Source organism: Hemiscyllium ocellatum, chromosome X (assembly GCF_020745735.1).
Source record: "Hemiscyllium ocellatum isolate sHemOce1 chromosome X, sHemOce1.pat.X.cur, whole genome shotgun sequence".
NCBI classification, from domain to species: Eukaryota; Metazoa; Chordata; class Chondrichthyes; order Orectolobiformes; family Hemiscylliidae; genus Hemiscyllium; species Hemiscyllium ocellatum.
This window is the reverse complement of record NC_083453.1, coordinates 4883220-4898540: the sequence shown is the minus strand read 5'-3', so window position 1 is coordinate 4898540 and position 15321 is coordinate 4883220. Positions and strand designations below refer to the sequence as shown.

At 46.5% G+C, this 15321-nt stretch overlaps 1 protein-coding gene across 1 annotated transcript in view; it reads right to left on the bottom strand.

The window, feature by feature from the left end:
• Positions 1-728: 728 nt before the first annotated feature.
• Positions 729-15321, bottom strand: part of slc26a10 (solute carrier family 26 member 10) — a 92986-nt gene continuing 78393 nt past the window's right edge. Inside the window, exons 15-18 of the mRNA XM_060820964.1 lie at positions 14902-14990; positions 9936-9990; positions 6235-6341; positions 729-1182 (exon numbers count right to left, since the gene is read on the bottom strand). Coding sequence (XP_060676947.1) covers positions 1144-1182; positions 6235-6341; positions 9936-9990; positions 14902-14990 — 290 coding nt within the window. The 3' untranslated portion in view covers positions 729-1143. The remainder of the gene's footprint in view (positions 1183-6234; positions 6342-9935; positions 9991-14901; positions 14991-15321) is intronic.

Genomic DNA, 15321 nt, shown 5'->3' with positions numbered 1-15321 from the left:
CTCCTTACCTGGTCTGGGCCTACATGTGACTCCAGACCCACAGCCAATGGGGTTGACTCTTCACCACCCCCTGAAATGTCCAAGAGAGCCAACCAGTTCAAGGGCAATTAGGGATGGGTCATAAATGCCAGTCTTGCCAGTGATGCCCACATCTCATAAAAAACATGATAAAAGAAAAATAGAGTTAAAGATTTGCGAAACAACCAAAGGGACTAAATTTCCTTCAGTATGGGGGCCCACCCTGCGAATGTTGAGCTAATCGTCACTGCTGGTCTGTGAAACAGCCATTTTTCAAATTGTGAAATGTAAGGAGTCCCGCCTCCGTGATAAAAACTGTCTGGCAAACTTGTTTGGCTGGGGGGGGGCGGGGTCAGGGGCATAACAGTGAGTCCCACCACGTTAGTTACCAACACTGGGGGGGCATCATGCTGCCCAGCTTAATAAGGTTCTCAATCACCCTGCCCATGTAGATGCAGGCATCACTGTCCTTTATGTAAAAAGTGAGGTCTGCAGATGCTGGAGATCAGAGCTGAAAATGTGTTGCTGGTTAAAGCACAGCAGGTCAGGCAGCATCCAAGGAACAGGAAATTCGACGTTTCGGGCATAAGCCCTTCATCAGGATGGGCTTATGCCCGAAACGTCGAATTTCCTGTTCCTTGGATGCTGCCTGACCTGCTGCGCTTTAACCAGCAACACATTTTCATCACTGTCCTTTATCCCCACCTTCCTCACCTCCATCCCCCTATATCGCATTGCCCAGCAGCACTCCCATAAAGAAGGTATCCCTTTATTCCTAATCATTCTTTTGTAGTTTATCTCTTTCTGACCAGATTCATTCACACACCAACTACACTAAAATCCCATAGTGGCAAATAACAATTTCAGTTAAAGCTGACTTTCTGCTTTTTGACGTGACTCTCTGGAAGAAGCCATTCCGTGCAGCTTAACCTGTAGTTCTGTTCTGTCAGTGAAACGCTACACATTTTAGATTAGTAAAGAAGTCTCATTCTGCATTGCAGGTTGGATAGAGCCTATTCACTTCATTTCGAGTCTCCTTGAAAGGCAATTGTGGTCAGGCAGACCCTTATGATTGTCCTTTGTAAGTGGTACAGCAATCATTGAGCAGAAAGTCCACCGATTCTTTCATACCCAAATTGTAGTGCTTTTCTGTGAGGCTGCTTCCTAAAAAAAGAGAAATAATCATGTTGATATTTTTAAACCTTGTGGGATTGCTCTTTAGCCTCACAACTGGCCAACCATGTACTATTCTGGTTTGAGTTGAAATTGCAGAGCAGCTTGCTTTCTGAGCAATGGTGATGCGCACAAGGAGCAAAGTTAGAGAATTCTCTCAAGAGCTGCCTTTTCCATTGAGGCAATCTGCTTTGTTTTCTTCGCTCACCTGATTGCCTGCAGTTCTTCACTACCTCCGAGCCCCTCGCATCAACAAATGGGATCAATCAGGAGAGAAGGACGAGACTTAATAGTTGAGTGAGCATCGAAAGGGAAAGCAACAGTTATAGGCACAAATAAAAGGCAGGGGGTCCATCAGTGTGGTGTGGTGGAGGCTAGCTCCCAAGAATTAAGAGAAGCCTTTATGAAGCATTGCACCCAATGGGTGACCATGACTAAAGGCAGATACAAAAGCTGTCAGAAAGATTCAAGATGGAAAGACCAGGATCCCTTTCAAGTCTTGGGGAATGGGGAGGAAGCACAAACAAGAACAAGCCTTTCGGTCCATCAAGCCTGGCCCCATTCAGAAACAATGCTTTCACGGCCTGTGGAATATCCTAGGCTACGTTGCGGGTTGCAGTCAGCATGGCAAGCGGCAGAGGATTGGCTGGCGGGGTTTTGCGCTGCAATAAATCAGATCTCTTGTCTTCCCCCTGCCAGTACAGAAGGCAGATTAGCGCTTTATGGATGATCCCAGTGTGAGCAACAGCTGGGCTGTCTATCGCCAATTCTTTTGCTCCCACACTTGACATACAAGCACCTACTTTAAAGCTGAGCAAACAAACCTCTCGCTGTTTGTGACCATTGCAGGTGGCTCGGGAACTGGCTTCTCACAGTCAGGAACCAGTTCTGTCGGAGACAGGCCCAGCCCCCATTTCTTTTCTTGCTAACAGAACATATCCCTCTCAATCCTCCTCTCCCAAATGAAAATGAGCTGAATCCGCAGGGATGTCCTCCTACTATTGTGTCCCAACTCCTGGAATCATTCCTTGCCCATCTTCTTTGCAGCCTTTGTGAGTTTTGAGAAGATTTGTAGCTCAGGTTGAGGTTCAGGTTGTAAGTTTGCTCACTGAGCTGGTAGGTTTGTTTCCAGACGTTTCATCACCATGCTAGGTAACATCATCAGTGAGCCTCTGGTGAAGCGCTGGTGTTCTGTCTCTCTTTCTATTTATGTGTTTCAGTCTCTTAAGGTGGATGATGTCACTTCTGTTTCTATTTCTCATAGGTTGGTAAATAGGGTCCAAATCGATGTGTTTACTGACAGAGTTCTGGGTTGAATGCCAGGCCTCCAGGAATTCCCATGTGTGTCTCTGTTTAGCCTGTCCCAGGATGGAGGTGTTGTCCCAATTAAAGTGGTGTTCTTCTTTGTCCGTATGTAAGGATACTAGTGAGAGTGGGTCATGTCGTTTTGGTGGCGAGTTGGTGTCCATGTATCCTGGTGGCTAGGTTTCTGCCTATTTGTCCAATGTCGTGTTTGTTACAGTCCTTGCAGGGTTTTGCAAAATGGATGTCATTTACAAAATACCATGCAAGGACTGTAACAAACACGACATTGGACAAATAGGCAGAAACCTAGCCACCAGGATACATGGACACCAACTCGCCACCAAAACGACATGACCCACTCTCACTAGTATCCTTACATACGGACAAAGAAGAACACCACTTTAATTGGGACAACACCTCCATCCTGGGACAGGCTAAACAGAGACACACATGGGAATTCCTAGAGGCCTGGCATTCAACCCAGAACTCTGTCAGTAAACACATCGATTTGGACCCTATTTACCAACCTATGAGAAAAGAACTGGAAATGATATCACCCACCACAACAGACCAAGACACATAAATAGAAAGAGAGACAGAACACCAGCACTTCACTGGAGGCTCACTGATGATGTAACATAGCATGGTGATGAAACATCTGAAAACATCCTGCCAGTTCAGCTAGCAAACTTACAACCTTCTCTGAAGTCTATCAATGGATTAGCAAAACCATTCAGTTCTAGTGACGGAACCTGGGGGCTATTGTGGTACAAGGGGTCACCAAAGCCTTAACTCTGATTTCTCTTCAAAGATACTGCCAGACAGGCTGAGTTTTTCCAGCAATTTCTGTTTTTGTTTCTGAGCAAGGGGGCCAGGCTTCAAGTTCCAGCAGTGTATAACGGTATCTCTTAGCAGGTTGATGAGGAGAATACTTTCACCACCTTGATCAACATTAACTTTCTACTGACTAAAGTGATCATATTTGATCTATTCCACTCTTCATCAGCAAAGAAGACACAAGAAATAGGTGCAGGACAACACCATTTTGCTCAATGTACCTGCTGTGCTGTTCAGTCCAATCCTGGCTGACCTTGGGGTCTCAACTCCACTTTCCCACCTACTCCCCCCCAATCCTTGATTTCCCTGATGAAACAAAGCTCTGCTGATCCCAGCCTTCAATATAGTCAGTGGTGGAGCAGCCACCCCGCTCTGGGGGAGAGATTCCTAAAGAGCTCTTGGTTTCACGGTATGGTCACTGGGCTTGGTGACCCAGAGGCCCACCCTTCCCTCTGTGATAAATAGTAAAGCTTGAATTCAATTAAAAAGCTGCTCCAATGGCAATTAAAAATTTGGGAAATCCCTCTCTGGTTCACTAATGCCCTTCAGAGAGAGAGCTCTACATCCTTGCTCTATCAAGCCCCTTCAAAAAGCTGTTATGTCTCAATGCCTCTCGCAATTTCTAAACTCCAGAGAACTCCCGACCTGGTTTACTCAGTACTGGGAGAAACTCTTTCATTGTCAGTCTGTTTGACTGTTGAACTTTTAACTTTATTTCTTTATTTTTCTAGTTTATATTAAGAAGGGCTTTAATGTTAACTACTAGCTTATTTCTTTATATTTTCTATTGATACTATGATAGTCTGTAGTGCTTAACTTTATAATTTTGTTTCTTTTCTTACTTTGTACCTACATTTTGTGTACCTAGGTACTTTTATACCTAAGGTGGAACAGTGTGTGGCGACATTATACATTTTTCACTGTGTTCCTGTGCTTCTGTACTTGAATACACGTGACAATAAACTCTAATTCTAAATCTAATGTTTGTTCATAGAGAACCATTTGATGTCAGAACTGTCTGCCTTTTGCCAGTTATATAACACTGTGGTTCAGGCCCCACCCACCCAGAGATTATTTCTTCGCTCTTCACCTCAGGCAGGACAAACCCACCTCAGAAGGGGTTCAACACAGCAAAAATAAAATCGTGAGGACACACTGCATAGACTAGGCTTGTATCCCCTTGAAGATTAAGGGGTGACCTAATTCCGGAACCACGGCTGACCGAGTTAAGATACAAATTAGCCATGATTGAATTAAATGGCAGAACAGGCTTGAATAGCTTCCTTCCGTTCCCATATTTGAAACTTTAGATTGTGCACGGTCAACCCGTACAGTGCCTGCTTTGTGCCATCAGTGGGTGTTGGCATTCCATCTAATATTCTGCCAATTACACAGTTGGTACATATTTTATGGTATCATTTTTAATTTAACAACTATGAGTCTGGCTCTCTCTCTCTCTCTCTGAACAGAGATACTTGACGTTATGCCCTCAATTGAACAGAGAAAAATGAAGTCAAAAGACATAAATTATTTCCTCTTTCATCAAAATAATGTACTATCTATGCTGTGTTTAGGAAAGAATGATGGGCAAATGATTAATTCCAGATCAAATTATAATGTTTGGAATTTCATTTTCTGGCCAGAGTGAACACCCAAAGGTTTGAGCTATAGGGAGAGGGTGAATAGGCTGGGGCTGAGGGGTGACTTCATAGAGGCTTATAAAATCATGAGGGTCATGGAGAGGGTAAATAGACAAGGTCTTTTCCCCAGGGTAGGGGAGTCCAAAACTAGAGAGCATAGGTTTTGGGTGAGAGGGGAAAAATTTAAAAGGGACCAAAGGGGCAACTTTTCACACAGAGGGTGGTATGTGTGTGGAATGAGCTGCAGAGGAAGTGGTGGAGGCTGGTACAATTACAGCGTTTAAAAGGCATCTGGGTGGGTATATGAATAGGAAGGGTTTGGAGGGATATGGGCTAAGTGCTGGCATTGAGTATAGGAGTTGGGAGGCCATGTTCAGACTGTACAAGACTTTGGTTAGTCCACTTTTAGAATACTGCATTCCATTCTGGTCTCCCTGCTAGAGGAAAGATGCTATGATACTTGAAAGGGTTCAGAAAAGATTTACAAGGATGTTGCCAGGGTTGGAGGGTTTGAGCTAAATAGGCTGGAACTGTTTTCCCAGGAGCGTCAGAGGCATAGAGTGACCTTATGGAGGTTTATAAAATCTTAAGGGGCATGGATAGGATGAATAGTCAAGGTATTTTCTCCAGGGTAGGGGAATTCAAAAGTAGAAGGTTTAGGGTGAGAGGGGAAAGACTTAAAAGGGACCTAAGGGGCAACGTTTTCACACACAGGGTGGTGTGTGTATGGAATGAGTTGCTAGAGGATGTGGTGGAGGCTGGTACAATTACAACATTTAAAAGGCATCTGGATGGGTATATGAATAGGAAGGGTTTGGAGGGATATGGGCCAGGTGCTGGTAGGTGGGACTAGATTGATTTAGGGTATCTGGGCGACATGGACGGGTTGGACCGAAGGGTCTGTTTCCGTATTGGATGACTCTAAATGGGACAAGGTCAGACTGGGATGTGTTTCTGTGCTGTGACTGGGGAAATGCAGGGTCCTTTCACAGTGGCCATCTCCTCACATTGTGATACAATGTTGCAGTCTATTAAAAAAGGAGGGCTTTGGAGTTCAGCAGACACAAAGGAAGTATTGTGTAAGCCTGCAGTTTCAGAGAACAGTGGTGGCAGTTTAAAGCTTGTTAATGCCTGAGGTAAAGTATGCTTCACCATGTTTTTAAATTACACATAGCCTCAAGCAGGCAATCTGACAGAATGTATCTGGGTGGACATTCTCGGGGAACAAAAAAGGTGCAAACTCCTTTACAAAGCCTGTTACCTTCATTCGCTCCACATTGACGACAGCATCATGTATCGTTACAAAGATCTGCTCTGGATGAAGGTGGTTAAGAAGGCCACTACACGTCAATATTTTCAAAACATCTTCTAGAAAACATAGAGAACAATGACATTCGTTACAGTGGAAGGACAATGGACACATCTTTAGAAGCTATAGCCTCCATGCTTGCTTAAATTGTCAAATCACCAACTTCAACTAGTTCTGAGGAAAAGTCATCGAGCCAAACTGTTTATTCTGTTTCTTACTCATTGCAGACCCACTAAAGATTTGGTGGCATAGTGGTAATGTCAATAGGCCAGTTGTCTAGACTTTCTGAGGATGTGGGTTTAAATCCCACCAAATCTGAATTCAAATTTAAAAGAAAATCTGAAATTAGCCCAACAACCCACTGTCAATTGTTGTGAAAATCTACTTGCTTCACTGAAGGAAGTGGGCGGCACGGTGGCACAGTGGTTAGCACTGCTGCCTCACAGCGCCTGTAGACCCGGGTTCAATTCCCGACTCAGGCGACTGACTGTGTGGAGTTTGCACGTTCTCCCCGTGTCTGCGTGGGTTTCCTCCGGGTGCTCCGGTTTCCTCCCACAGTCACAAAGATGTGCGGGTCAGGTGAATTGGTCAAGCTAAATTGCCCGTAGTGTTAGGTAGATGTAGGGGTATGGGTGGGTTGCGCTTCGGCGGGTCGGTGTGGACTTGTTGGGCCGAAGGGCCTGTTTCCACACTGTAAGTCTAATCTAATCTAAGTCTGACATGGGGCTGTTCTCATTGGAGAAAAGAAGGTTTAGGGGAGATTTGATAGAGGTGTACAAGATGATTAGGGGTTTAGATAGGGTTGACAGTGAGAACCTTTTTCCGCGTATGGAGTCAGCTGTTACTCGGGGACACAGCTTTAAATTAAGGGGAGGTAGGTATAGGACAGATGTTAGGGGTAGATTCTTTACTCAGCGGGTTGAGAGTTCATGGAATGCCCTGCCAGTAGCAGTGGTGGACTCTCCCTCTTTATGGTCATTTAAGCGGGCATTGGATAAGCATATGGAGGTTATTGGGCTAGTGTAGGTTAGGTAGGCTTTGGTCGGCGCAACATCGAGGGCCGAAGGGCCTGTACTGCTCTGTATTTTTCTATGTTCTATGTTCTATGACCCAGGCAGAAGTGGGTACTGCAGATGCTGGAGATTAGAATCAAGATTAGAGTGTTGCTGGAAAAGCACAGCAGGTCAGGTAGCATCCGAGGAGCAGGAAAATCGACGTTTCGGGCAAAAACTCTTCATCAGGAATGAGGCTGGGAGCCTTGGGGGTGGAGAAATAAATGGGAGGGGGGTGGGGCTGGGGAGGAAGGTAGCTGAGAGCGCAATAGGTGGATGGAGGTGGGGGTAAAGGTCAGCGGGGAGGGTGGAGCGGATAGGTGGAAAGGAAGATAGGCAGGTAGGACAGGTCATGGGGACAGTGCTGAGCTGGAAGGTTGGAACTGGGGGAGGGGGCGGGAAGGGGAGGGGAAAATGAGGAAACTGGTGAAATTCACATTGATGCCCTGGGGTTGAAGTGTTCCGAGGGGGAAGATGAGGTGTTCTTCCTCCAGGCATCGGGTGGTGACGGAGCGGCGGTTAAGGAGGCCCAGGACCTCCGTGTCCTCGGCAGAGTGGGAGGGGGAGTTGAAATGTTGGGCCACGGGGCGGTGTGGTTGATTGATGCGGGTGTCCTGGAGATGTTCTCTGAAGCGCTCTGTGAGGAGGCGTCCAGTCTCCCCAATGTAGAGGAGACCGCATCGGGAGCATTGGATTCAGTGAATGACATGTGTGGAAACTTTGATGGATGTGGAAGGCTCCTTTAGGGCCTTGGATAGAGGTGAGGGAGGAGGTGTGGGCACAGGTTTTACAGTTCCTGCAGTGGCAGGGGAAGGTGCCAGGATGGGAGGGTGGGTTGTAGGGGGGCGTGGACCTGACCAGGTAGTCACGGAGGGAACGGTCTTTGCGGAAGGCGGAAAGGGGAGGGGAGGGAAATATATCCCTGGTGGTGGGGTCTTTTTGGAGATGGTGGAAATGTCGGCGGATGATGCGATTTATGCAGAGGTTGGCAGGGTGGAAGGTGAGCACCAGGGGCGTTCTGTCCTTGTTACGGTTGGAGGGGTGGGGTCTGAGGGTGGAGGTGCGGGATGTGGATGAGATGTGATGGAGGATATCTTTAACCACATGGGAGGGAAAATTTACTCAGTCAGTCCTACACATGTCTCCAGAGTTATGGAGCTGTGGTTGATGTTTAAGTGCCTGATGGGCAATAAATGCCACCCTAGCCGTAGACACCCACATCCCACTAATGTGTTTTTAAAAATGTTAATGCAGGCAAGGAGGGACACATTAATGACAGGGCTTTCTAGAGATCAAAGAATCTGTGGTGGAGTGGGCGTCCTGCCTCCTCTGCCAATCAGAGGCCTGCAGATGTGCATTGTTCAGCAGCCTCCATTGATTAGATTAGATTACTTACAGTGTGGAAACAGGCCCTTCGGCCCAACAAGTCCACACCGACCCGCCGAAGAGCAACCCACCCAGACCTATTCCCTACATTTACCCCTTCACCTAACACTACGGGCAATTTAGCATGGCCAATTCAGCTGGCCTGCACATCTTTGGACTGTGGGAGGAAACGGAAGCAACCGGAGGAAACCCACGGGGAGAATGTGCAAACTCCACACACAGTCGCCTGAGGGTGGAATCGAACCTAGGACCCTAGCGCTGTGAGCAACAGTGCTAACCACTGTGCCACCGTGCCACCCACAAATGGGATGGGAACAGATTGATTTTTGATTCACTTGTGGGATGCTGGCTGGACCAATATATACTGGAACAGCTTGGCTAGGGGAGCATTCTGAAGCACAAGTCTTCAGTACTATTGCCAGAATGTTGTCAGGGCCCATGGTCGTTGTAGTATCCAACTGTTTCTTGATATCATGTGGAGCGAATCAAATTGGCTGAAGATTGGTATCTGTGATGCTGAGGACCGCTGGAGGAGGCCGAGATTGATCATCCACTCAGCACTTGTATATGAAGGATCTGTACCAGCTCCCTTAGGTCCCAGGAATTCTGCCTGACCAAATGTATTTGTCCTCATTCCAATAAACTTGTTATCTAAGAACAGCCTCTTCTGGAGATACTCTGTAATGGTGTACCCTCTAAACCTAAGCACTAGATAGGCCCAACACAAAGCAAAAACAAAGGAGGGTTTGTGAGAGTGAACCACCTCAAACAGCCCTTACCCAGTACCACACACTGACACAAGGTGCCAGAAGTGGTCATCTGGGGAAATGCTACCACAGGGCTTGCTTTTCAAGTTCCCCGTATGCCACTGGGAGATTACCACAGGCGGAAGGTGGGCCAACTGGACATTAATTACCATACACCAACCTTCCCACTCCGATCCTAATTGAGAAAGAGGCAGGAGGGCAGTGGCACCCCCTCCACCTACCAAACTGGCCTCAGAGGAGGGCATTGAAATTCCACAATATAGTGAAGATGGCATGGGACCCTTGCCAAGGCATCAGTGGGAGAATCCCCTTCCAAGTGTTTAATGACACTGCATTGGACTTGTCAGGTCAATGGAATGCCACTACATGCTATCCCAGGATTCCAAAGCAGGGTGCAAATGTCACCAAAATGGTGAGCAAATGATATGAAGCTTACTGTAACACTTACTGTTGCATTCTGCTAGGTAGACCCACATGTCGGCTTTCTGACACTCTGCACACATCTGAAAGATAAAACCATTGGAGTGAATAAGACTATAAGTCTTTACGTTGTGGCTTTGGGGCTGTTATCAAGACCTGTGTGGGCATCTGGAGGGGAAGTGAGATGAACAGACGAGTGAGAAAGGAATAGAAGAATGGAGCAATGGAGGTGAGGTAGTGTAGGGTGGAGGGAGGGTCCCTTGGAGCATCAACATCAACATGGGTCATAAATATTTCATGTGTTTCAAGGAAGGACTCTAGGGGCTTGAGGTTGGAGCTAATGTTACCTTTAAGCCGCTCAGAGGTTCTGCACAAGCCGATTAGTACAATGTGAGAAAGAGAGAGTATGGAATGAGAAAAGGCTATTGGGTCCATCAATCACAATCATTCCACTGACCGTCATGTCCAGTGTTGTCTCCCATGTCCACTCAGAAACCAACATTATCACTGCCTTTCCAATCGCTTATTCAAATGCGCTGAAGACGAGTAACTGAATCAAACTAATTCCCAGTCTGGATCCTTATGCATCTGTGGATTCACAGCTTTCACTTCTGCCTCAAGCAATCACTAGCCCCTTGCCTGGAACATGGACTATATCACAGTTGTATCCACATTGGTGCTCAAACTTCACTGAGGGCTCCTGACTTCTGTGGAGCTCTCAGCGACCTTGTTTGTGAATAATGCGTTCCTGGATATGTAATGGCCATTCTACAGAACAGAGACCGCTTTTCATTTGCTGCTGGGCCTGTCTTCTGTAGTGCCTTTAGCACTTCCCTGACTCTCTGGTCCTGTTCCTTCTTCATTTGACCATACACTAGGATCCTCCTCATATGGCCAAATGGTTCCTGATTCTCTTCCAAGATTCCAGATTGTGGCCTTTGGAAAATCTCAAAGCAGAACCCTCATGGTGGATGGTTAACGCAGTGCTGTCTAAATGGTGCAATAAATGTAGTCAGCAGTCCTGACTCCAGTTCTAAGGGCATCTATGGGGTGGCACGGTGGCTCAGTGGTTAGCACTGCTGCCTCACAGCACCAGGGTCCCAGGTTTGATTCCAGCCTCAGGCGACTGTGTGGAGTTTGCACATTCTCCCTGTGTCTGCGTGGGTTTCCTCCGGGTGCCCCGGTTTCCTCCCACAGTCCAAAGATGTGCAGGTCAGGTGAATTGGCCATGCTAAATTGCCCATATGCATTAGAGGGAAATGGGTCTGGGTGGGTTACTCTTCGAAGGGTCAGTTTGGGCCGAAGGGCCTGTTTCCACACTGTAGGGAATCTAATCTAAAAACCCACGATTGAGTTCTGGGAAAATTCTGTTTGTTGCCAATTTGCCAAGCTATCGCCAATAGGTAAAATAGGTGGATTTCCCTCGTAACTCCTTTGCTTTAACTGAATGAGATTCACACATAATCTTCACTCTCAGTTCCTCATGGGAATAGTTATTAGCCCTGAGCTCCATTCTGATCATTTTGTCAGTTCTGCGACTGAAAATACGACTCCAATTTCAATTGCATTGTCTCATTGAGACTTCACAGTTCCTATTAAAGGATGGGGAAGTTTCCTGTGAACGAATAATCTTCTCTCCATCATAAGGTCAGAAGTGAGGATGTTCGCTGATGGGGTTCCCCTCCAAGCCCCTCACCATCCTGACTTGGAAATATATCCCCGTTCCTTCAGTGTCATTGGGTCAGAATCCTGGAATTCCCTCCCTCAGGGCATTGTGGGTCAACCCACAGCACATGGACTGCAGGGGTTCAAGATGGCAGCTCACCCCCACCTTTATTAGCAGAGGGATTGAATTCAAGAGTCGTGAGGTGATGTTGCAGCTTTACAGGACCTTGGTAAGGCCACATTTGGTGTACTGTGTGCAGTTCTGGTCGCCTCACTTTAGGAAAGATGTGGAAGCTTTGGAGAGGGTGCAGAGGAGATTTACCAGGATGTTGCCTGGAATAGAGAATAGGTCGTATGAGGATAGGTTGAGAGTGCTAGGCCTTTTCTCATTGGAACGGCGAAGGATGAGGGGTGACTTGATAGAGGTTTATAAGATGATCAGGGGAATAGATAGAGTAGACAGTCAGAGACTTTTTCCCCGGGTACAACAGAGTGTTACAAGGGGACATAAATTTAAGGTGAAGGGTGGAAGGTATGGGGGGATGTCAGGGGTAGGTTCTTTACCCAGAGAGTGATGGGGGCATGGAATGCGCTGCCTGTGGGAGTGGCAGAGTCAGAATCGTTGGTGACCTTTAAGCAGCAATTGGATAGGTACATGGATGGGTGCTTAATCTAGGATAGATGTTTGGCACAACATCGTGGGCCGAAGGGCCTGTTCTGTGCTGTATTGTTCTATGTTCTATGTTCTCAAGGGGGCAACTAGGGACGGGCAGTAAATGCTGGGCCCAGCCAACGATAGCCTTGTCCCATGAATGAACACAAAATAATTCTGATACTTTTGCTTCAATTTGATTAGCTTTGGAAATTATTGCTGCAATTCTCTCCTGTCTATGTTCAGGAACACTAAAATGACCTCTTGAAGTGAACATGTGCATTTCTGCTCAACATTGAGGTACTCTGATACAATGCATACAGTGTTTAACTGACATTTTGTCCTCTGTGGCTACCCTCCGTGTACCTGAAACTCCATGCCTGCTACACCTTGGAGCTTTATGTTTGAGTCTCCATGGTAACCCTCAGGGTGTTGATAGTGGAGGGGGGGGAATTCAATGATGGGAAGGCCATTGAATCTCAAGGGGTGGTGTCATTGCCTGGCACTTGTGCACGGAAAATGTCACTTGCCCCTTATTAGCCGAACCTGAATGTTGTCCAGACCTTGCTGCAATACAGACACGGACAGCTTCAGTATCTGCCCGAGGAGTTGTAAATGATCAGTGACCATCGCCATGGTGGAGAGCAGGTGACACAGCTGAAGATGGGACCCTGAGGAATTCTTGTAGAGATCTACTGGAGCTGAGATGAATGACCTCCAACAACCACAACCTTCATTCTAGGTCTGACTGCAACCAGTTCTGCTGGGATCTTTAATGCTGCCTTCAGGCAAATGGTACCTCAATGCCAAGGGCTGTCCCTCTCCCCTCCCCTCTGGAGTTCAGCTCTTTTGTCCATGTTTGAGCCAAGGCTGTAATGAGGTCAGGAGCTGAGTAACCCTGGTGGGACCCAAACTGGGCGTCACTGAGCAGGTTATTGCTGAGCAGGTGCTGCTTGATAGCCCTGTTGGTGACACCTTCCATCACTTTCCTGATGATCGAGAGGAGACCGATGGGGACGGTAATTGGCCGGGTTGGAAAAAACAGGAATACTGTGGCTTGGGGAACAATGAGTCAACATCCACATCATTTGCTTGCAGTCTATGGTTGAATCCACTTCTCTGGCAGGGGTAGGCAGCTGGGCAATTTGTCCAGTGTCCAGAAAGGTTGTATTTGTGTCCTTTAAGTCCACACTCAGAATGGAGATTCAAGAGCCTGCTTGTTTTCACATGAACAGCTTCTCTTTGACACTTTAGATCTTTAGATCGTGTTCCTCTCTCTCTACCTTTTCTTGTGCCCTGGGGCCTGGCCGTAAAGCAGTCTAACAAACCCAGCGCATGAGTTTACATTCTACTCCCGTAATTGCGTTTTATTGATCTTATGAAAAAGCTATACCCAAAAGATTGTTTCTAAAAAGGGAGCTGATTCGTTAATGTATTTTGTGTGACTCCAGGCCAACATAATACTTTTATGATTTCTGAAGTAATCTCAGGACGTTGGCCTCAAGAATTGCAGCAGAGGATCCACCATCACCATGGCAACCAGGCCAGCCCTGCCTGCACTGAGGTTCGGATATCTCCAAGTGTGAAAAAATGCCAAGAAACATCCCTTTCAGTATCGGTGCAACACTGGGGGCCGAAGGGCCTGTACTGCACTGTATTGTTCTATATTCTACGTTCAGTGTCGCTGCTGTTGTCGTGCTTCAGATTGCAGCGCTAGCCTCTATTCACAAGGTTCTGAGTTCAAGTCCTACTCCAGGCTTGAGTATAATTAGCGAAGCTGACACTTCCAGTGCAGTACTGAAGGTGTGCTAAACTGTCAGAAGGGCCATCTTTGGGATGAGGTGTTAAACCAAAGCCTTAGGTGAGTGTTAAAGATTTCCTGCTACAGGAAAGATAGTGTTAAGCATGAAAGGGTGCAGGAAAGATTTAAAAGGATGTTGGAGGGTCTGAGCTGAATAGGCTGGAGCTTTTTCACCCTGGAACATCGGATGCTGAGAGGTGACCTTATAGAGGTTTATAACATTATGAGGGGCATGGTTAGGGTAAATAGTCAATGTGTTTTTCCCATCAACTAGAGGGCACAGGTTTAAGGTGAGAGGGGAAAGATTTAAAAAGGAACTAAGAGGCAACTTTTTCACGCAGAATGTGGTGCGTGTATGGAATGAGCTGCCAGAGGAGGTGGTGGAGGCTGGTACAATTACAACATTTAAAAAGCATCTGGATGGGTATATGAATAGGAAGGGGTTAGAGGGATATGGGCTAAATTCTTGCAAATGGGGCAAGATTAATGTAGGCTATCTGGTCAGCATGGACAAGTTGGACCAATGGGTCTGTTTCCGTGCTGGACATCTCTATGACTCTAAGTGCAGCAGAGTTGACCTTGGCCAATGCCATGGACAGTAGTTATCACTCAATCAGCATCCTATTACTACGACATTGCTGTTTGGGTCATTGGCTGTTAAGTTCGCTGCATCGGAACTCTCCAGAAAAGCTGGAGAAAAGCACTTAGATAAACGCAAATCTTTCTTTCTTTTGCTGGAGTAAAGAAATTCATGCCAATAGGGCACATTTGTTGAACGAGAGGCTACCTTTCTGTGGGAAAAGGTGCTCCTTGGTCTTTGCACAAGGAACTGTTGTAATGAAACTGACATTGTGAATTTTATCTTTTATTATTTACCTGAACAAATAACCTTGCTCCAGCTGTGTCAATGAAGATGATGCTACTGCAGTCGATCACAACAGACCGAATCCTTTTATCTTGCTTATCTGCCAGAGAAAGAGCAACATTTATATTGGCAACTGTTGCTGAGCTGTGAAAATAAACTCGGGATCTCCATTGCACAGTGGGAAATCTTTGGCAAATGATTAACAAACAGTTGGAAGCTTGGCAAGCAGGCTTCAAGGGGCAGTTCTGGGCACCATCTAAGCTGGCTTAAGGTGGGAATTGGTGTCAACTGTGACTCTGTGGGTAACACTATTTTTTTGCCTGAGACAGAAGTGCATGTATTCACCCCATGACAAGAGGAGAAAACATCTTGGCTGACATTCAGCTCAGCACTGCACACTTTTAGCTTCGGATAAAATCTTAAATGATAAC